The 23,529-nt window shown below is 31.4% G+C and overlaps 3 protein-coding genes across 4 annotated transcripts in view; 1 reads left to right on the forward strand and 2 right to left on the reverse strand.

Annotated features, from left to right (window-relative positions):
- The window catches only part of LOC123663360 (maternal protein pumilio), a 96,014-nt gene extending 92,968 nt beyond the window's left edge, over positions 1 to 3,046 (reverse strand). Inside the window, exons 1-2 of the mRNA XM_045598053.1 lie at positions 2,155 to 3,046; positions 1,307 to 1,801 (exon numbers count right to left, since the gene is read on the reverse strand). Coding sequence (XP_045454009.1) covers positions 1,307 to 1,801; positions 2,155 to 2,358 — 699 coding nt within the window. The 5' untranslated portion in view covers positions 2,359 to 3,046. The remainder of the gene's footprint in view (positions 1 to 1,306; positions 1,802 to 2,154) is intronic.
- Positions 3,047 to 11,789: 8,743 nt separating this feature from the next.
- Positions 11,790 to 13,726, reverse strand: LOC123659965 (protein mago nashi homolog). 2 transcript variants are annotated; one of them, XM_045595122.1, is made up of 3 exons: positions 13,594 to 13,726; positions 13,240 to 13,523; positions 11,790 to 12,014 (listed from the first exon to the last, which is right to left on the reverse strand). In XM_045595122.1, the coding sequence occupies exons 1-3, from the start codon at positions 13,691 to 13,693 to the stop codon at positions 11,832 to 11,834; spliced, it is 567 nt and encodes a 188-aa protein (XP_045451078.1). In that variant the 5' UTR covers positions 13,694 to 13,726; the 3' UTR covers positions 11,790 to 11,831. The 2 variants fall into 2 exon arrangements, with proteins under 2 accessions (XP_045451078.1, XP_045451085.1); XM_045595129.1 differs by having other exon boundaries at positions 13,240 to 13,726.
- Positions 13,727 to 21,049: 7,323 nt separating this feature from the next.
- LOC123663406 (40S ribosomal protein S8) lies at positions 21,050 to 23,345 on the forward strand. The gene is made up of 6 exons (XM_045598095.1): positions 21,050 to 21,139; positions 21,358 to 21,464; positions 21,613 to 21,712; positions 21,849 to 22,024; positions 22,316 to 22,445; positions 23,205 to 23,345. Exons 1-6 carry the CDS (start codon positions 21,136 to 21,138, stop codon positions 23,312 to 23,314), a joined length of 627 nt encoding a protein of 208 aa, XP_045454051.1. The 5' UTR covers positions 21,050 to 21,135; the 3' UTR covers positions 23,315 to 23,345.
- The last annotated feature ends 184 nt before the right edge of the window (positions 23,346 to 23,529 follow it).

Below are 23,529 nucleotides of genomic sequence, written 5' to 3' on the forward strand. Positions count from 1 at the left end.
AATTGATATTTGTTTTTAGTGAAATAAATAGTAAATGGAGTTTTACAAATGTCCGTAAGCTAATATGTTGTGAAAGTGAGTGATAAATGCGGAAAAAACGTGAATTACGATTGACAGCGGTTTGTTTACCAATTAGGACTCTTCCAAAAAAACAAGATATATGTAGTTAAATGGAGCTGTTTCATAAAAGATTGTTGGTCATCATTTTCTTGACATATTTGTCAGTTTACCATATACGATTGCTTTATAACACTTCAACATATCTGATCGTGGGGAAGTAGACCAGCTCCCCATCTTCACCGGCTTAGTATTGCCATTAGTTTGGTGAATCAAAACTTACTGACAAAAATGTTTTTATTTGCATATTTATTATTCCAATAATAAAAACTATTTTGAGTTAAATAAAGAAGAAGAATGTGATTTAAACAAGTCCTTGTAATATATTGTTATATATTTGGTAGTTGTTTTCAAATCCTATTAAATCAAATTCAAACTAAAAAAAAGAAATTGGCAAAAGTGAAGCCTTAGTTTTAAGTAAAATTAGTATGAGTCCTATGAGTATTTTGGATTAATCCAATCTAAGTTTTAGTATCACAATCACATGATTGTCATTTAAAATTGAACTTGCTAATATTATAACAGTTATTAAAACTGTTTTCGATTTACCAAATTAGGTAAAAAAATTTCCATAGTGAAGAAATTGTTTTAGGTTCCTTTAGACTTTAATTTTCAATGTTGAAAATAGCACTCACAAGAGACATTTTTGCTCAATAAGAGAAAATATTAATATTATATATAACTAAGATTTTCATATAGTAACAAATACTTTAGTTATTCAGAATTTAATAGAAAAGTTAAGATATAGAAAATTAAAAAATTATCCACTTTTGTCTATAACCTATTGTATATTGCTTGTTGTATATAAGTTGTGTTTAAGTGTGAGTAAGAATAATTTGGTAAAGTGTATTAATCTATTGATAAATATTTTTTTAATCATAGAACAATTAGTTTAGTAGACAGAAATCCCTTTCATAGCGTAGCAAAAACATAGTGTTAAACAACCATAGGTAACATGTTAAGTTTACAATATTATTTTTTATGGCATAGAGAAAAAAGATGTGCTTAATCATATAAGTACATACAGAAAAAGTTCAGTTATAGACATTTTAATACTCTTACTCCCATAAAATATTATACCAGTTTATATTGTAAAATGTAATAACTCTTTAAGATTTGATCCTACATATAGAATTATATTAAAGTAGAAAACAAAAAGTTAATAAGTAATGTACATAAGAGAACTTACCTGATTTCTAATGGTAGCGACAGGGGTCATTCCCAATTGGTTTTGTCCTTGTTGTAGAAACTGATTTGTTCCAGGAGCAAGCATACCCGCCTGGCTTAAGTACATGAGGTGTTCAGCACTCTTACCAATGCCATTCATAGCCTGTATAGGATTTCCTGGATGTTGCTGCATATCATATAAACCATGTTGGCTTAATTGCGGTGCATTTTGAATGCCCTGAAGTTGTGGCAACATCATAGCGTTATTCTGTATAGTTAAATTATTACCCAATGTGTGATTCTGTAATGGTGCCAACTGTGTATGGACCATATTTGTGGTCAAATGTGCTGGATGACTTCCAATTACTGAGGGGTTTATAGCCAAATTACCAACAGATGAGGCTATTGCCTGATTAATATACTGTTGCTGGTTTGTCTGAGAGTTCTTTAATTGTACAGGGCCTTGTTGTATGTTATTCATTGTAATCGGTGTAGGATTTTTCCATTTATCTTGATTCTGGAATATTAAAAGATTTCATAAGTATTCTCTATATTTATAGTTACTATGATGATGATGCTGATGATAGTTACTATGTAAAGCACTACTTATGTTTACTTTGTTTTTTATGTTACTATATTAAAGTATTTGATTTAAGGTATAGATGCCTTCCATTGACTTGGTGTATGGAAATTTTGTAATTTTGTCAATAAGTAAAATTGCACTAAAATTGTCCACAAAATCATAACATAAAACAAATATATGACAGAAAATGTTTACTATAGGCATATGTAGTTCTTAATTATTTACTACTAACTACTACAATGGCATTGTGTATACAACAATACTATTAGTAAACATAATAGACTAACCTCTGCAATAGAATCGTCACCGACAGCCCAGCGTTGTTTAGGTGCTAGTGAAGGTAACTCTGCTTCTTGGGACTCACGCTGGAACACATAATGCACGGCAGCATCATCTTGGGCGCGAGTTTGAGCCACTCGCGCTGCTTCACCCGCCTCTTCCTCTCCACCCGTGCCCGGCCACTTCATTGGGCTACCGTGAGGCTCGAGCATTCAGTTTTATTTTTCTTCAGTCCTTCACAACCGTAAACAGTATCCTAACAGTATCCTTCAATCTTCTGTTTATAGATACGATAAAGCTTAACCGCTTAGATTATTCGAGTCAAATGGGAATTCGACCGTTTATCATGATCAAAATTACTATGCACAACTCGTAGAAATGAATACTGAAGCCATTTAAAGACTATAATAGTCTTTTTGTCTTTGTAATGACAGCTACTAGTTTTATCGAAGCACGATGACAGCCGCTATGAGAATCAAAATATTGCAAGAAACTGCAACGGTCCGTTTCTCAAGATAAACACAAAGACAATAGGTGATGCTGACGATTAAAAGGTGATTTTATTTATAAAATTTTGAATTTGGATGGTATGTATTATGTACCAATGTACTAACTCCTAGATTATGAGATTTGTCGGCGTCGAAGACTGAATCGAATAAACACTCAAAATAATACACTATTCACACAATTTCTAAACAAAACGACCACAAATATAATTACTATATGTACACAGGACTATTTACAATGTACAATTTTTACAAAAAACTCGGATTATGCCATTGGCTACCGTCGATACTTCCCGATTTAAAAAAGACTACAAACATTCTTCACTGCCTGTCCGCCATAGTCGGTCGGGCAGATGCGATGCGCGCGCAACGCGCAAAGCTATACTATAAACATAAATAAATACAGCAAACGTTCCTTTTTATGAAAATTTTTTGAAAAATAATTATCATTTCTTTTTTACTATTGGTCTACTTTATATTCAATATTCTATCGGTATTTTAACACACAGTATAAACACAAAAATATATATATAATACATTTTGACGAATTATGTATTTTAAATTTATAATGAATATTTGAAATGTTTATAAAAGTAACTTTGGAAAATAACCTAAAAAAAAAACAAAAATCAATTTAGTAAATAAAGTTATTTCCTATTGATTAATTATTTGTAAAGTATTTAAAACGAGTATGTAATGTAATTATGTTTAATGGAATAACAGTCTCAGACCTCAGTGCTGCACGGATTAAAAATAATATAGTTACATTATTTTAAATTATTAACGCCTAGTTTCTAATAATCACTTAACGACTCGTTATTATAAAATTGTCATTTTTAAAAATTCAATAATTCGTAACACAAATGTCACGAATAGTTAAAACCATGTTAAAACTATTCGTGACATTTGTGTTACTAATGTAGAAAACTGATATAAAGTTTAAAACTCTTTGACCGTGCTAAGTATTGCTTTCTCAACCAAATGATTTGTGTCGGTTGCATTTCCTTATGTACATTAAAAAAAAATCATTTCCGAAATAATTATTATATTTTCTTTGAAATATTAACTTAATAATTTATAATATTAATTTTATAATCACCACATTATAGTCTAATAAAGACTTCATTTTCTAATTTCCTATTTAAAACATAGTTTGTTAATCTATGTTCAAAATTACATAAAAAATCACCGTAGTTATTAATTTGGCCGTTATTATTTTAAAAAATTGCAGAGATAAAAAAATAGTGTTCCATACAAGAAAAATAATAATACACCGTTGCTAATAAAAGAATCTTAGCCCTTATTTCACCGGTTGTAGATTACGAAAATATTAGACTAATTTATTTCTTTGTATGTTTTTTAAGGCCCACGGAAGGTTTTGATACCAAAAAAAAATAAATTATGTGGTGTCATGGGACACCAGGTAGGAAGTTCCTTCGGATAGTAAAGAAGCAACACAATTTGAAAAAAAAAAATGTTGAATTTTATATATATTTTCTAGTTCTTGTTTTTTTTTTTTTTAATTTCTTTAATGGTTTTTAATTAAGTACATAAAAGTATTTAGGAAATTTAGTATTTTAGAAAATAACAAATACCGTAAAATGAAATAAATCAAACAAAATAATAATAATAATAATTCAAACTATTGAGTGAAATAAAAAAAAACGTCTTTATTTATTTTTGTCGACAGTATAAAATTACATAAATAATTTTAAAAAAAGTTTACTAGTAATATTTTAGTTTTACAAACGTCATATTATACAGTCGTGTGACTGATATTACGTCACTTCCGTTATATATTTTTCTTACGGTTTTAGTATCACATTTTTTTCGGTTCGGTCGCCCAGCCAAATGTCAAGCCTGCCGTAAGGAACTTCGTTCCAAATATTATAAAAAAATAAATTTACTATTAACTTTTGACAAAACGATGTCTGTCCGGGCAGCTAGTATACATAATATATTTGCTTCAATGCTTATAACTAGATACATTTATTTATAATACCTAATATGCCTATAAGGTAGATTCTAATACATTCACAATATTATAATATTAACACAAGGCCAGTGCCGGATTAAGGTAACTTGATGTCCTAAGCAAGGCCCCTTCCTTAACCCTTAATTTACCCGGTAGGTCCCTGGGACTCCATTGAATCAACGTCCTTCAAAAAATGCCAAATTGTTCTGTTTTTTGCTTCAAAAAAAGATCTGCCACGTCAAATTTACTAAAACATGGCGTTACCTTTCTTAAGTAAGTATTTTTTAATCACATTATTACTAGTATACTACTTTTAAACCTTTTTTAAACTTAAAAATTACAAATATTATCGGTCGTGTTGACTCGATTTGTTTACCAACATAGGCCGCTCGCCCTCATACAATATGCGGATCGGTCGAGCGACTGATCGGAATCTATTTCCGAGAAGTCACTGTCGCCGAGCGATAGTGTTGTTACCGGTTTGTTTGTAGATAGTTATCGATAAAAACGGCAAAGGCAAAAGAGGTGACAGACATTTTTGAGATCTTGATTTATTTATAATATTATATTGCTAGCTTTTTTTAATAAACATAGTTAATATAATAAAATTGTATTAAATTAAATATAATACGCGTTTACGAGTATTAATACATTTTACTAGAATTACTTAATGTGAACTTCGACCATAATGTTTTATATAAAAATTTGGCAGGTTTTCTGAAAATCCAAATTTAAGGGATACATGGAAAAAAATTGTAATAACAGACAGACCTGGACGCCCACAAAAAAAGTGTAATTTGTTCAGATCATATCAATACCACTAACTTTCAAGTGTTGGCGAACAATAGAAGGATTAGTCGAGGGCACCAAACCAACACTAACGCCACACTGTTTTTGTCCCGGTCTCATGTTCAAGGTAATCAAGATATGGTTCACCTTTCTCATAGTAGTGAAACGAAACTTAGATTTGTCAACTTTGAAAATTAACAATGTTAAATCCATCCTTTCAGAGTCATCAACAAATCATTCAATCTAGCAGATGACAGGCTATCATCTTATGATGCCATTAGTGCTACGCTCCCTATTCCTGATTCGTTGACATCACAGTGTACATCATCAACTCCTCAAAATGTGGGTTAATTTTAAATCGTTTATTGTAGACTGGCATTGTTTGGCACAACAACGTTGCACCAAACCTATTGTGACATAATTATAATAGTTAGACATATGCTGTCGCGACACTTTTTAACCGACTTCCAAAAAGGGAGGAGGGTCTCAATTCGAGTGTATTTTTTATGTATGTTACTTCAGAATTTTTGACTGGGTGGACCAATTTTGATAATTTTTAATTTAATAGAAAGCTGATGTTTGTCATGTGGTTGCGCTTAAATTTCATCGAGATCTGATAACATCTTTTTGAGTAACCTTTGATAACGCGTATATATTACATATATTGTATTACTTGTCGATGTAATTGAAGTCAGTTTTTTTTTTCGTTTGCGAGCAAATACAATTATAGCATAGATCAAGTAAAAAAAGGTAGATAATGCGCGGCCTTTGTTGTTACTGAAGCCACAAAACTCGGCTCCTTCAAGTAAACACACGCGCTCACGCACACATATGCAACAAACTACGCTCATTTTCGTTAGTATCTCACGGGGCCTCGTACAGTAACTTTGGCTTCAAAATGCCGTTCTTATATAATTAAATGGTGCAAAAACAATACCAAAGTGAATAAAAAGTCTGAAGAAATATCGTTTCACACGTAAGTACATACAAAACTTTATATTTCTTGTTATTCCAAAATAATATTGAGGTTATTCGGAACTTATAATTTCGATGTCCCGAAATGAAGTACCGAGGGAGTGTTACCAGTAATTTTTATTTCCATTAGCCCAAAATGCGGGTAAGTAAATCGTAGGCAATCATAGAAAAATAATTAAGTAGAAAGTGGACAACATTATTGTTTTTTTTATCGTGTGATTTTTATATTTTTCCTAAATTGAAGTCAAGTTAAATATGAATTTTTAACTCGTTTTTTTCTGCTTAAATTTGTGAATTAACTACTCATATTTTACTACTAAATATCATGGTTTTAGGTTTCCAACGAATATTTTAATAGGAGATGAATGGGTAGCTGCTTTACGACTGAGCCGAAATGAACTACAACGACAGCCATCCTCATCTAGTTGGTATGTTCAAACCATTTTGATAAAGCTGACATGTACGGTACAAAACGTGGACTTCGCAGAGTACCATCAAGTACATACTGCTACTTACTACTACGTATTTTAATGTTATATTTTTTGTTCTAGGACCTACCGGATGAGCCTAAATCAGTCGTAAACCAAGATTCAATCTTTGATACACCTAGAAAACATAAACTAAGAGAAAATTAAAAAAACAGGAACTTAATTTAAAAAAAAATGTAAAAATAAAATCAATTTATTACAGCAAAGAGTTAGACGTCTTTAAAGCAGGAACTTGCCCCACAGATTTATATAATTAAATAAATCAAAACACGGCTACAATAGATTTATGTAACAATTTGAATCGAAAAAAGGAGTAAATATATTTAAAACTATAAACAGGTTTTTATTTTCACATACCCATTTTACCTATATTAAATTAATTGTTTAATAAAAATTTTAGGGACTTTTTTTTAAAAGTGTCAACACTTCACTCACTCACACATCTTTAAAAAAGTGGCTTCAGTTTTCTGTTCTAGGTGCGTTATCTATTTTTTTTTACTTTATCTATGAATTATAGTAGATAATGATGTATTCTACAAAGTCTTACTACATTTGGTATTTCTATTATCATTAGTTTTTGCAGCGCACGCAATGTAAGGAATTTTGTAGGATATTTTTTTATCCCTTGGGTTACATTATTGGAGTTTTAGTAAAGATCCCTAATATTTTTAAAAATATAGTATAACCTATGTCGCTCAAGGATAGTGTAGCTTCTCAACGATGAAATAATTTTTTGAATCAGTCCAATAGTTTCGGAGCCTATTCAATGCTAACAAACAAACAATCAAATATTTACTCTTTATAATCGTTTATTTTACATGAAGATGTTTGATTTGTAGTATATAATAAATTAAGTCTATTTTTATAATAATATCTTACCTTTGTATCACTTTATAAAACATTATTTCCCTAACAGACTAGTTGAATTTATCGATAATGCATATCGACAGTTGTTACAACCACGGCTGTTAGCAACTTTTCAGTGTAGTTGCGGCGTGTCATTATACTGTAATGACATAGAATGTATCTATGTGTGTGTGAAAAATGTAAGTGTGATTTTAATTTAGTATGTGTGAGTTTCGTTGTGACAGACGATTATTTTTGTGTGGGAATTAGATAAAGTGTGCATGTGTGTAATTTCCCCCCGCAAAAAATGACAGAAAGTTTTGTATCGGTAACAAACGCAATGGCCACTCCCCTCCGTGTTGCTCTATGTCCATTGAAAACTTTACGCGCTCATAAAATCGTTAGTTTTTGGATTTTGAAATTGTGCGTTCCAGTACCTTCACACAGTGACGCACCGAACGCGGGGGAGAGTGGACGTTGATGTACGTGACTCCGATCGGTAAGTAATCACGCTAGTGGAGTCCGTGGAACTCCACCGGGGTATTAATGTTACTGTGATGAACATTAGCGTGTGTTTGTCTGGGTGTTTACTATGTATTATAAGTATATATTTACAAAAAAAAAGAATATAAGTATTATATCTATTATCTAGTACCTATATACATATCTATTTTATATTTATTTATTATTGTTTTAGCCTATTTACAGTATTTTTACTGCTTTTTTTTCAGATGATATAATGGTGTCTCACAGTTACGATAAACGTATTTGACGATGGTGCTGAGTCTGTAATAAACAACTGGCTCCCACAAGTAAGTGACAGCGACACGGATGGTGATGGTGAGGATCAACAAAATATAGCGTTGAACCAGCCTAGGAGACTAGAACCTAACGAGGTGGAGTCTGAATCCGAGGATGACTGCGAGCTCTCAGACCACAACTCTACTACGGAGTACATCAATCGCAGCAGCATTTACCTAAATTATCTTGTCTCAATTTCATCAAAACTATTACAATCGAACTCGATGAAAGCAATCTAAAAAGTAGATTTTATAATATAATACCAAACTTCCTCGGCAGTTACGCGCTATCATTTCGGAGATAACAGGCACTCCAACTCCACTTCACTTACCTGTAGAGAGCAATAATGAGCAGAAACTGCCCCGAAATGAGAGAAAGTATTGTCACCTGTGTCCACCGCGTCTAAAAAGGAAAACTGCATATATTTGCCATAGCTGTACTAAGCCTGTGTGCCTTAGCTGTACAAAAAAAATATGCAATGACTGTGTCACCAACCGTGACTAAAAGGTCTTGCACGTTTTTTGTTTTTGTTCGGGCCATGTTCTTTTTTTTGCTTTTTATAAAAATTTATTATGTTTTTGTTATATTTCTTATAAATTTACTTTGAAAAATTGTTTTGTTTTTGAAATGTTGAGACTAGAAGTTAGGTCTCGTAATTTTATTACAAAAAGTGCCATATTCTAGAAGTTCCTTAATTAAAGGCTGTCATTGTATAATTTTAAGTAAAAACTTATGCCATTGTTAAACCAAATATATAATAAATAAATATAAGAAGATTTTTATTTAAAAAAGTATTTATTTCATGTTAAAATTACGATTTTTTTTCCGGGAGTCCAGGGGACCCCACCAGGTAAATTGTGTATGTATGAAGTCACCGGGTATATCAAGGGTTAATCTTATCCTTGTGGTGTGTATCCTTAAGTGAACTACAAATAATTAATTGAAAAAATAAATAAATGTGAACACGTATCGTAGGTAGAATAAGTATATGTTGTTCCTTCTGCCCTTGATTTCACACGTTGTCTTAAGATTCGACTATATTTTTACGACTGGCTGCCTACCTGATGTCAACTCCCCTCGGAAACATCTTACACAGCCAACATATGTTTTCGACACATTTGACCGTGGGTGAGAATCTAACACTCGACCCCAGCAGACTTACCCCACCCCAGCCTGCAAAATAATGATACTCGTAATAAAAAAAAAAATACTAATCGATAGTTTTTCAATAGCTCAATTCAACTACGTTGTCCTTTTAAATTGCTCACCTTAAATTATTTAATTTAAAATCAAAAGTCGTTGAAAGATATTCATTTATCAATAATTTCAAACTCCTATATCTTTTGATGTATACAATATTTTAAATTGCTCAAAGTGTTAAAAACTGCTCAAGTTACATTTATAATTGCTCAAGTATAGTTTCAAACAGATCCACTTTCCTTAACTTTTAAATAAATATATATAGTTCGAACAAATTTAACGTTTATATCATAAGACAGGTGAGCGCTGCGGATGCGCATAGACAATGATGGGAAGCAAAAAATTGTGGATATTCGTAATAAAGAAGATTCTAATATTAAAAAGATATTAACTATAGGTATGTTCGAAAATATGTTTGTAATTGAACTTGAGGGTATGTAAGTGAAGTAATTTATCAACTATTAAAAACTTGAACAAGATAATTGTAGTGAGAGTGTAAAATAACAGTAGACATTGAAATAATAAAAATACTGTTGTACTTATAATGTAATAATCAGTCAAACTACCCCACAATGGCACTCTGTCTTTTAGTATCACGTAGTTGGTTTTAAATGTTAGTTTTTGAAAATAAAAATTAAATTAAAAACTAAAAAAAAACCCCGACACAATAACCTGAGTTGCCTTTAAAAAGTAAAAATCAATTAAAGAAACTTAATCTTTAAGTACCTAAGTATGTACGAGATTAATAATTAAAAAAAAATACATCGCGTTGGGTAACCGCTCCTACTTATTTATTACTTAGGTACTATTTATTTTTTCATTAGTATTATATGCCTACCTAACTCTTTTACCCGAGCCTTATTATTTGGGCAGACGTCGTTGACGGTCGTATCCAAAACAATATTTTGAATTTTATAAAAGCTTTCTTTTCCTAATTTTATTTTTAAATTCATCTATGTTGCTTAGTTAATTTAGGTTAGTTTAGACTATTTGTCATTGAACTGTTAGGTTTGGAGCGAAAAAAAACAGACTTCAATTACATCGACAAGTAATACAACGTAGGTAGACGAAAAAAAAAGTCAAGTAAATACGCATTATCAAAGATTACTCCAAAAGTTGTAATCAGATCTCAATAAAATTTAAATGTGACCACATGATAAACATGATGGCTTTCGATTAAATTAAAAATTATCAAAATCGGTACACCCAGTAAAAAGTTATGCAGATTTTCAAGTTTCCCTCGATTTCTCTGGGATCCCACCATCAGATCCTGGTTTCCTGATGATCATGGTACAACACCTAAGATATCTCCTTTCCAACAAAAAAAAAAGAATTATCAAAATCGGTTCATAAACGACAAAGTTATTCCCGAATATACAAAAATTGAGTCGAAATGAGTAACCTCCTTTTTTGAAGTCGCTTAATAATACCAAATAATATATTATACACTAGCTATGCCAGTGACTTCGTTTTCTAAAATAAAATTAGCATTAGTTAGTACATCAGGTATCTGCCAGTGAGTCCCGTCAAAATCAGACGTCGTTTCAGAGATTAGCTGGAACAAACAGACACACACACAGATAGACAAAAATCGTAAAAAATGTTAATTTGATATATATGTGTTCCGTGTATACATACATATGACACCGTGTTGGTGCAATGGTCACATGGATTGTGCCTGTTGCAGATTTAATCCCCGCACATGACAAACATATGTATTGGCCATACAAGTGTTTGCCCTGTCCTTGCGGGTCTCCCCAACATGCCTCAGAGAAGATGTTAAATCATCAGTCCCAGTTGTTATCGCGCACACCTGATAGCGATCATGACTCATAGTAGAGAATATATCCGCCAACCCACATTGGAGCAGCGTGATGGATTAAGCTCTGATCCTTCTCCTACATGGGGAAAGAGGCCTATGCCCAGTAGTGGGATATTACAGGCTGAAGCTATACATATGAATATAGTAAAAAGCAGTTATTTTAATATTACAAACAGACACTCAAATTTTATTTATTTGTATAGGTTATAGGTATAAATGGAATAAAGTGAACAGTAAAAAATAGTTATAAATTGTTTTATTTTACCATTATTGTAAGCTTACATTATATTGGTTTTATTTTAAAATGCAAACCAATAAGAGAAAATACAAGACATTTGAGGTCTTGTACCAAATAGTAGAAACAACGAAGACCCTCGGGATCCCGAGATTGATTAACATCTACCAGGGAGCCAGTCTTTGAAGTTGTGAAAGAGATGTGTTCTTCCCCGATAACTATTTCAAGCTCCTAAAAATAAAAGAAGATTGTTTTAAAAATTTCAATTAACCATAAAATACTTTTAAAATAATTGTGTTTGCAGACAAACGATAAAAAAACCGACTTCAATTACATCAACAAGTGATACAACGTAGATCGACGAAAAAATAGTCAAGTAACTACGCGTTATCAAAGATTACTCAAAAAGTAGTTATCAGAGCTCGATAAAATTTAAATGTAACCACATGATAAACATCAGCTTTTGATTAAATTAAAAATTATCAAAATCGGTACACCCAGTAAAAAGTTATAGCGGATTTTCGAGAGTTTCCCTCGATTTCTCTGAGATTCCATCATCAGATCCTGGTTTCCTTAGCATGGTTCCAAACTAGGGATATACCCCTTTCCAACAAAAAAAGAATTATCAAAATCGGTACATCCGGTAGCAAGTTATGCGGTATAATACAACGTAGGTCAACGAAAAAAGCGTCAAGTAAAAACGCATTATTAGATATAACTCGAAAAGTAGTTGTTGGATCTCAAATAAATTTAAATGGGACCAATTGAAACACACCATCTTTCGATAAAAAAAAAAAAAAAAAAATTGTCTAAATCGGTCCACGCGGTCAAAAGTTCTGATGTAACATACATAACAAAATACAGTTGAATTGAGAACCTCCATTTTTGGAAGTCGGTTAAAAAATTACAATAATTTGTTGTACAACTACTTGAAATAGTTGTAATCATAGGGATATATATACTATAGTATATATATATATAAATATATAGTTCTACAACACTCCTCATAATTGTAGTCTGAGTTAGACTATCTGTAAATTAGCCAAATAAATAAAAATATGCGCATAACTAATAGATACATTTACTGAAAAACAATATTGGCAAGTTGTTGAGTTTACCTTAGGAACCAACTACAGTGGGTGTATGTTACATATAAAATTTATTTAGTGTTCTAACTTTGAAATTTTCTTCAAGTTACAGTTGAGCAATAATTATACTAAGATAAAACAGTAACAGTTAGTGAAAACATAATTAAAATTATTACTGAAAGGAATAATAGTAACTTTTTTATAAAAAAAAAATGTATATTTAGACTACTTTACTGATGATAATGCACTAGTTTTCTTTTCAATATTGAAGTAATTCAGTTGTCTTAGTTTTAGGTTATACGGTATTTACAGAATCATTTGAATTAAAGATAATAGTAAAAATATATTAAAAAGAAAAATTAACTTACTTGTCTGCCTACACGATCTGGTTGAGGCCACAGGCGGTCATCTTCGTGCATTATTTCAGAATCTACAATTATCCTTTTCAACTCCTCCATCACGCATGGATGCACATAGGCTTCTTTTCGTATCATCGTATCATTTTTGTAGTTGGAGTTATTAGCATATCGCAATTTACCGTCCGGTCGGAACTCAAACTCGAGAAATTCATGTCCAAATTTTCCTTTATGGCCTACATAATAACGTATGTAAAAGTCTGAAGACATCGTTGCACCGGTTGAAGCAATTTTGGCTGAAGTAAAGTCTATTTATTTAAAAAGCGTCGGAATTTTTATTATTATAGTTTAATTAAATATACACACGTTTTACTCTGGATGAACCACATAGAAAAAATAAAAATCTTATATACTCTTTGATGAAAATACATAAATGAGAAAGTAGACGAGAGACGACGCCGATCATAGAGTAGAATTAATATTCAATAAATATTTAAAAACGCCAACATAGATTATACACTTATATACTGGTATAGATACGCCACTCTGAAATTAAAATTGATGTATCACGACCTCCCCCACCAACAGATGGCGTGCACATACAATTTTATTTCTACAATAATACTACAGATGGCGCTGTTTATTTCTTTTTTTACCAGAATGATTATTATTCAAATAATATACTGTAAGTACTTTTCACACTTTTTCCACTTATTTATTAATACAAACAGTTCGTATTAATATTCGTTATAATTGGTGGAAATAGTGTGAAAAGTATTTTATATTTATCATTAATTTTTATCAAAAAGTAACAAGTATGCACATTAAGAATATTTTCTATTTTTTTTTTGTGTTAAGTATTAAAAATTCTAATTTACCTAATATTAACAGAAAATCGAGGGTTTAAAAATAAAACACCAGTACCATATAGAATTTATAAAACTGTTGTTTATTTTCATCTTTTATTATAATAATCGGATGCTTGTTTTTTAACATGATCATTCCTATCAAAATTTCAAAATTTTCATTAGTTTAACTTCTCTGTATGAGGATATTCCTATTTGGGAAAGCGATGTAAGGGTCCTGAAAAATTTTAATATTCTTAAAATATTGCTTTATACATAAAAGTGATACTAAAGAGACATAATAATGAATTCTAAATGCAATGAAAGGAATAAAAAGAGTTAATTATTACTTCTATTTTATTAAGGGTGTGATTTAAACAGTTTGCAAAGTATTTGTATCATTGTTAGCAAAAAAATATTACTGATTAGCTAGTATAATTGGGCAGCAACATATAGTCAGCAAATATTTCTAAATCAGTCTGCAATTTGTATTGTCTCTGAACAGTTATAGTATTTTTTTTGCGGCTGGATATATGTAAAAGCAGCAATGAGTGACCCATGTGCTGGTAATATAAGCCTTTAAGATAATTATGCCTACTGAAATAGTATACCAAAAAATACCTAACTGCAAAATCAAATTAGAAAAACAAAAATTCGAAAGAAAGAAATCCCTATTTAGTAATATTGGGATAGTGTCATATATATAGCTTTATTTTTATATAACTATATATATAGCTTTATTTTTATAAACACCAAATAATTATTTTGCAGATACATAATAAGACAAGCTGCCTGCTTATGTTTAAATTACTATTATTATGATTTTATAAAGGACAAATTTGGTAGCCTGATTTTATTATTACTGAAAAAATCCTTGTATGCTTGCCAAATGATTTATAGGCCGTTTTTCTTGCTAACCAAATTTTAAAATGCCATACAAATTAATTACTTCTTTTATAAAATTTTTTACTAAGTCGAATAGAGAAGAAAAGCTGCTTTGAAACGTTTCTTTAAATAATTTGAATACTCACCATCAATATTTTAACATTTGAAATAACATTTTAATTCAGCTGATTTCGGCATTTTAAAATACTTAATCAAAATTACAAAAATTGTAATCCGTGTAATAAAGAGCCAAGTTATCAGTCATGCAATCAGTCCGGGGTCCAAGTTACAAGCCAGATGATGTTGTAACACGTAGAAGATCAAAAAGTCCGTAAACAAGCCAAAACGTAGGGAATAACACAATAAAATTAAAATCACAACGAACACTGAACAAACACAAAAAAACAGTGATTCAAAATTCAAATATGGCCGACTAATAGGCATGTCGATTTGAAATCGATTAATCGAAAAATCGATTCCTTATTTTTAAACAATATATTGTCCCGAATCGATTCCGTGAATCGATATTTCACCCTTGAAAATCGACATTCGATTTTTTCTGTTTTGGTAAAAACTATAAAATTATTTACAATTAGATGAATGTACTCGTGATTCTCTACTTATCACCATGTTTACCCAATAGCCGTGATGTATCAGGGTCTTATATACAGGTCAGGAAACTAAGCCCAATTTCAATGGTGAGAGATTAGTACGATAATGTCACAACTTTTCGTTCGCGTCATCGCTGCTGTACGTCACTGCTATGTTTGTGTGCAGTCACGTAGTGCGGTTGTGTCGCTAGATTTTAATTGGTTAAATTGATTGACATTTTATTGTAATTAGTTATATTATTTTAAAACATAAATGCGTGATATCTGATGTGTGGCAGAAAAAGAGACAAAATGCTATCATGTCTTATTTGCACAGCACACCCAGCTTACATCATGCCTCTGTTGGCTGTAAAGCATTAGGCGGACGTATTCCTACTACTGTAGTTACCCGACCTGTGCATAAAAACGTGATGAGTATCGAAGGACCATCTGTTCCTTGTGCGCGTCTTTTTTCAATTGCTGGCAATATCGCAAGTGATGAGCGTAACCGCTTGGACCCCAGTAAACTTAACGGACTGTTTTTCAAAAGCTTAGATATTACGCATTGTGAACCAAAAGCTATGTTGTTTATTTAACCGCCTTTAAAAAGGGAGGAGGTTACTCAATTCGGGGATAACTTCGTCGTTTATGAACCGATTTTGGTAATTCTTTTTTTGTTGGAAAGGAGATATTCCTGGTGTGGTACTATAATAAGGAAACCAGGATCTGATGATAGAATCCCAGAGAAATCGAAGGAAACTCGAAAATCCAAATAACTTTTTACTGGGTGTACCGATTTTGATGATTTTTAATTTAATCGAAAGCCACTGTTTATCATGTGGTCACATTTACATTTCATCGAGATCTGGTTACAACTTTTGGACTAATCTTTGATAATGCGTATTTACTTGACTATTTTTTCGTCTACCTACGTTGTATTATTTGTCGATAGAATTGAAGCCGGTTTTTTTTCGTTTGCCTGCAAATACAATTATTATTATTTCCTAGCTTTTAATGTGAATAATATATTTAAAACATAACTGTCTTTTATACCTGATCTGATACTTTGATATGGTAATAAAAATAATTGTTATCATCGAATTCTCTGAACTAAAAATTCCTGATTTTACTGATAAGATAGCCCAGAAATTGTTTCTTATGGTATCTTTCTTGTTTTTCGTAAGGTGGATTTATATTTACAATTGTAAACACAAACTTGAAAAAAAATCAATTTTTTAGAAATCGATCTTTTAGACCTCAATTTTTTTATAAATCGATTCATCAGGTCGTTTCGAAATCGATTTAAATATCGATCTCTTTTGGAAAGAATCGACATGCCTACCGACTAACACACGATGGGCCTCAATAATATTGCCACGGCAAAAAATATTGGAGATAAATTAAAATATACTTATATTTTATAATATATTTTTTTATACCTATGAATCGTACAAAACATGTTTGATTGATTATTTAAATTAATTATATTTGCAAAAATTCTAGACTCTACTGCTGCTACTGCCATCTATTTTTGGCACCTTAATCTATCACCCCGAACTCACCCTCCTCCTCTAAAAGATGGCGTTAGTTTGTATGAATATTTTTGAATTACGATATTGTATGAGAGTTTCACACCCCTGAAACGCCAATGCTTGCGCTCGCTCGTTTCAATTTGACTTTGACAATATATTGTCTTACATTTTAAAAGTTGCATATTTTAGAGAACCGGTTTATAGTAGTACGATAAACTATATACATAGTACATTTTCTTTGCTTCTATATTTATAAAAAACAGAAAATACAAAAAACATATATTTTTGACTATACATATGGGACATTCTTAATATTTTTCTAGTGATAAATTCATCGTATTCGTCATTGAGATTAATTTTAAAATGGAAAATATTAGAGACTCAAAAACCATTCATGAAGTTTCTATTTAAAATCAAAATAACTTTTATACACCGTTTCTATTTTTTTAAGTCTAGTCACCAAGTTCAAAAACGTTCTAAAAATAGGAGTCTTAGCCGATTTGATCCTGAATGACTCGAAAGAAAAATAAATCGAAAGTATTCTCTAGCACGTAGTAGTTATTAACAAATTAACCTGTGTTATTAACAAATTAAGTTTAAAAAAAAAGAGTTTCATTTTTTGTTAAAAGCTTCGAAAGTATTAACATTTAATAATAATATAATAATATAATATAATAAGGTTACTAAATGTGGAATACATCTACAAAACACAAATTGTTAAATACAAGCAATATCTAAAAGCAGAAAGCGATCACCTAATCAAAGCAATAGTACAGCATGATACAAGCAGGGATAGATATTCAATAATAAAGGAAGCACAAGAAATAGAAAGAGAACTACATCTACCTCAAGGAAATGAGGTAGATGTAGTTCTCTAAGGAATGCACTAACAGATGAAGAAATTAGGAAATCCATAGTAAATAGACATAACGAAATATGGAGAAATAAACAGCTACATGGTCAATTTCCCAAAAAAGTGTTAGATCAGGGTAACATAGACAAGGAACTGTCATTTAAATGGATTAAGAAACAGCAGATATTTCCAAGCATCGAATCCTCAATATTTGCAATACAGGACCAAGCAATTATGACACGACAACACCAACGTGACGTGTAAGAAGCCAGTAGACGGCAAGTGTCGGTTGTGTGTAAGCAAAGATGAGACCACTCAGCACATAATATCTGGACGTGAAAAACTGGCAGGGACCAATGATGTTAAACGACATAATAACCTTGTCCAGTACATCTACTGGTGCTTGGCTCGACAACATAAAATGGAAGTTTCTCACTTATGGTGGAAGGAAACACTGACTTAACCACAAGTAAAAGAAAATAATTCAGCTAAAATGATGTGAGAAATCCCTGATCAAACTGATGTCACCATAACGCACAATAGACTGGATTTATACAAACAAAGATAACAACAAAACTTACCTAATAGATGTAACTGTACCGTCAGATTATAACATCGGAGCTGAAGAAATTGAAAAATTAAGCAAATACCACCTACTCAAAACTGAAATCAGCCGTTTGTGGAACACACAAACGGTTGTTATTCCAATAGTAATAGGGGCAACAGGAGCAGTAGCTAAAAACATAAAAAAGTACTTAGAACAGCTAGATTCCAACATTGACATTAGCATTCTTCAGAAACAAGCAGCCATACATACAACAATCATACAACAATCATACTCAGTAAAGTACTTGGAGATACTGATGTTTTCGTACACAATATACAAGACCCACTTTCACAAAACACACAACTATCAGTAGATAGAGACACGCAGCAACCATCAGACACACAGCAGTTAGCAGACACACCACACCCTCTCAACACAACTCATGAACCTAGCACAAACAATTTACAAAGACGAGAAAGAGGTAGAAGAAGGAGAAGAAATGGCGCGCAACGTGGGCGTATACAATATGAAAGATATAAATGCCTTTTTTCTCGTGGGCTACGAAACAGGGTATTTATTTAGATTGGTGGTGAATTAGATATTAGATTAGATGAAGGTTAGCCAACCATACTAGTAATATAATAATGATAATACTAATAAAATAATTTTTATTTCAGACAAAGGCCATACAATCAAAGAGCAGTATACAAAAATAATTAATGAAGAAACAGAGAAAAAAAAACAAAACTAAACATAGGAAAATAATATAACATAGAATATTTATATCAAAATACACAACATATACAATATTCATAACCGACTAAATAAAATTCATGTCAATGATTTAGTAATGCCAATAATAAGCAAATTCAACCTATTAAATTAAATAATTAATTAACAAAACAAAAAATAAAATTTTTAATACATTCAGAAGTCACCTCTTACGGCACCCCGGGAAGAGAGGAAGTGACTATATTCTTTAAGGCCGTAACCACACAGCATCCGTAACCACACAGCATTTCACCACGATCGCCCGTTGACCCGCTGATTCAAAGCCTATGTTAGAGTGAGTAGGTGGCAAACAATTTGAACGTTTATTATAAAACTACGTATTTGAAATTATTGTTTAAATTATTAACAACACCCCAACCACCCTAAATTTTTTTTCATTTTCACTGATTTTCGAAATAAAATTCTTATTCTATTATTTGTTAAGGTTATAAGAAATATAAGGCTAGAGAAACACAGGTAGGATAACTCAGTAATTTGACATTAAAAAAAATTGAGTAAAATACCATTTAAGAAACTTCATGAAGTAGGCATGTTTTTTAAACTATAGGCCACCTAGGTCCCCCTACGTTTTTTTTTATACCACAGGTGCTCAAACTTTATCATAAAAAATTCGAATACACTATTTTTCATTTTTAAATATTAAAAAAAAAGAAACAGTTGTGGCTAGAAACATTTTGTAGTGCCCGTTATCCCGCAAGGCCGATTATCCACGGTTATTATCAGAGAAAATCAAATAGTTATTATTGAATTTGCAGCCGTAGTGCCCTAAAGTTTAAACAAAGGTATCGAATTTCGTACTTAAATTTTTTTAAAATAAATCCTAGACCCTTGCAGACAGATTTTTTTTTTATTTTTTTTTTCTGAGTTGCCCCTGTGCCCCTCCACAAGCACCTGGGGTTATCCATTAATTACCGGACACTCTGTATATATACATATATATATATAGATAGTCATATATATATAGACTCAATAGCATTAAGTTGATAAATAATATATAAGTAAGGTTCCAATTTTAAGAAAGTTTACGGCTATTTTAAGTGTTTGAAGGCCAGTTGACTAAACTATAAGTTGAATTTAAAAAGTACGAGCTTGGTGGTAATATGCAAAATCACAGACACACGGAACATCCGCACCGCATCAAGCCGCCCGGAGTATTGATAAGAATGGCATTAGGGTGTAGCATTAAAATTTAACGTTTTGCGATCAAATAAAAATAAATAAAAGTAGTTACAAACCCTTACAACCTTTTACGTACCCTGCAACGGCTACAACTACCGGATACCAAGCTCTGCCCGTCAAAGTTTACTCTATAAAATTCGTGTAAAATTATATTCATTCTCTTTTGTGCAACTTCATATTTTTTTTTTTTTTTTTTTGGAATTTGAACATTATTTGTCATTGAATTCCTTTAAATACGATTTTCTTTTATCCGAAATTGGCTGCTGCCTCGCTTGACCTAAATTTATAATTTTAAGTGTAATATAATAACTATTGCTTTGGTTATTGATATAAATATTTCGTGACTCAAGAATGCTTTTTTACAATTAGCAGAAAATTAAGGATAAGTAAAACCTTTGTTTTTAAGAAGGGCGCCTTAAATAAGCGGTCCTTTAGATTAAGTCAATACAAGTAATTAATGTCTCCAAAAGATTATTTATTAATTACACCGTATTTTAAGAACTTTCGAAGAAAATATTATTATTTACGTTTGAAAAATATTATTCCAAACTGTGTAATAAAACCGATTTGAAAAATTTACGGTACTGACAGTAGACATTAATAGAGGTCATAGACAACACCGAGCGGTAGGGGTTTAGTTAGTTTCAGCCGTCAAATAAGACCTTTTCTTTCTGACCCAACCAAGATGGGTGAGTACTGTTACGAAAACTTATAAATTTATCCAGTTAAATCTTTATAATTTGAAATAAGTTTATATTTTTGACACGTGCCTTTGATTGTGTGTTAATTGTGAATGTTATTTATGTTAATATTTTGTTAATTTAGCATTAAAAGTGATGGTGATTTTGATATTCAGTATGTCAGTGCTTCCGAACGATTTTACAAACATAACCTAACTGCTGTGCAGGTATTAGCCGTGATCATTGGCATAAACGGAGGGCTACCGGCGGTAAACGAGCGCCGATCCGTAAGAAGAGGAAGTATGAGTTAGGTCGCCCGGCTGCCAACACCAAGGTAAATTGACAATTTATAACCTCTCTGTACTAAACCTAGGCAATAACATCTACGCTATAACACTTTGAAAGATACTCTATATTACCCTCTATATTTGTTTTAATTTTTAAAGATTAATTTATTAATGTTGTAATTGTTTTTCTTTCAGCTTGGCCCTCAACGTATTCACTTGGTGCGAGCTCGTGGTGGTAACATCAAGTATCGTGCTTTACGTCTAGACACTGGAAACATTTCCTGGGGATCAGAAGGTACGTCAGTGACAATTATATTATTGTATTCAATATGGCAATGAGCTAAGAAATATGTATCTATGTATTGTTTGACTTTGTGTGTAGCTATCCAAAGTTATAAATTATGTCGTATTCACTTTTTGTTTTTATGTAGGATCCACTCGCAAAACCCGTATCATTGATGTGGTTTACAACGCATCCAACAATGAGTTAGTCCGTACCAAAACATTGGTAAAGAATGCCATTGTTGTGGTTGATGCAACACCATTCCGGCAGTGGTATGAGTCTCACTACCTCTTGCCGCTTGGTAGAAAGAAGGGTGCCAAGTTGGTAAGGATATTTGTCTTTATTATTACTTATAAAGTTCAAAAGAGATGTTTTCTTCTAACAGACACTAGTTAAAGTATTTGTTACACTAAATATGCATAATATAATATCAAATAGCTTGCAATATTATTACTTTGAAGATCAAAACACCTTACTTGTTGTTTGAGTGATGAGTTCTGCGTGTCAAATGAACCTATGATTATAAGCTTTGAGCTGATATATAACACATTTTAGCACAACTTTCTTATTTTCCTTTTCGAATAAAACAAGTTTCAATTATTTATGTAATTGCAGACTGAAGCTGAAGAAGCTATTATCAACAAAAAGCGCAGCAAAAAGACTGCAAAGAAATATTTGGCAAGACAGCGCCTCTCAAAGGTTGAAGCTGGTCTTGAGGAGCAATTCCACACTGGACGTTTATTAGGTATATTTCTTGTTTATTAATATCTAAATATTACTTATGTTTAGGTTATTTTTAAATAGTGTTTGTTATTTTAAAAATATTTAAGTTAAAATTTGACATGATGTGACATTCACATTGAAATGTTGGTTTATTGAAATTGATTAATTTTATGGTCTACTAGCTGATCTGACATGTTTTGATGTTGTTGTGTGTCATGATTAGAACATAATCAGGTTTTTTGAAATTCTGTAGCTTTCTTTACAATTTTATTACTTTTTCTTTCCATAAGAACATTCTACAAAGCATTAGAAAACTTGCCATATCTCACTTTATTACTTAGCTTCTGTAACTTTCAAATTATGGGTGAATTATTAAAATAGTCATTTCAGTACACAATTTTTTTTCCTTAAATATTAATATAGATGAATTGTAATCTACAATCGTATTTGACGGTATTACAATAACATTCAGTATGATCATTTCTTAATTCTACACCTCTGTTGCTACTCTGATGTTTTTAATGTTGTATATAGACAAATAACTAAGCCTTTTTTTTCTAATAAAATGGTATTTTAAAAACCTAAAAGCATCTTTGATCAATTCTTTTACATATGATGATATCGAGAAGTTTTGAAACTGCATCAAAGAAATGGGAGCCGTTTTGGAAACCATTTAGCAGTTACATGATCAACTGTCATAGTTACTCTGATGTATGATAATTATTATGTGAATCGAAATGTTTAAACGTCCAAAAACTTACGCTTACTATGTTTATTGCAGCATGCATAGCAAGTAGGCCAGGCCAGTGCGGCCGAGCCGATGGTTATGTACTTGAAGGAAAGGAGTTGGAGTTCTACCTTAGGAAGATCAAATCCAAGAGGGCAAAGTAGGGAGAGATGTAAAAATAAATGAAAAAACTAATTTATTGTTTTATTTCATATCTACATATTATAATGTTATTTAACAAAACACAATGTTTGGCCATTACAGCATTATAGAATGACGCTTGGTTGTTATATTCAGTAAAGATCTTTTGGCTTTATTAACTTAAATTTAGAATGTTTTAATCGAAATATGCTTAAAATCTTGTTTGTCTTGTTAATTA

The sequence above is a fragment of the Melitaea cinxia genome, chromosome 2, assembly GCF_905220565.1.
Source record: "Melitaea cinxia chromosome 2, ilMelCinx1.1, whole genome shotgun sequence".
In the NCBI taxonomy this organism is placed as follows: Eukaryota; Metazoa; Arthropoda; class Insecta; order Lepidoptera; family Nymphalidae; genus Melitaea; species Melitaea cinxia.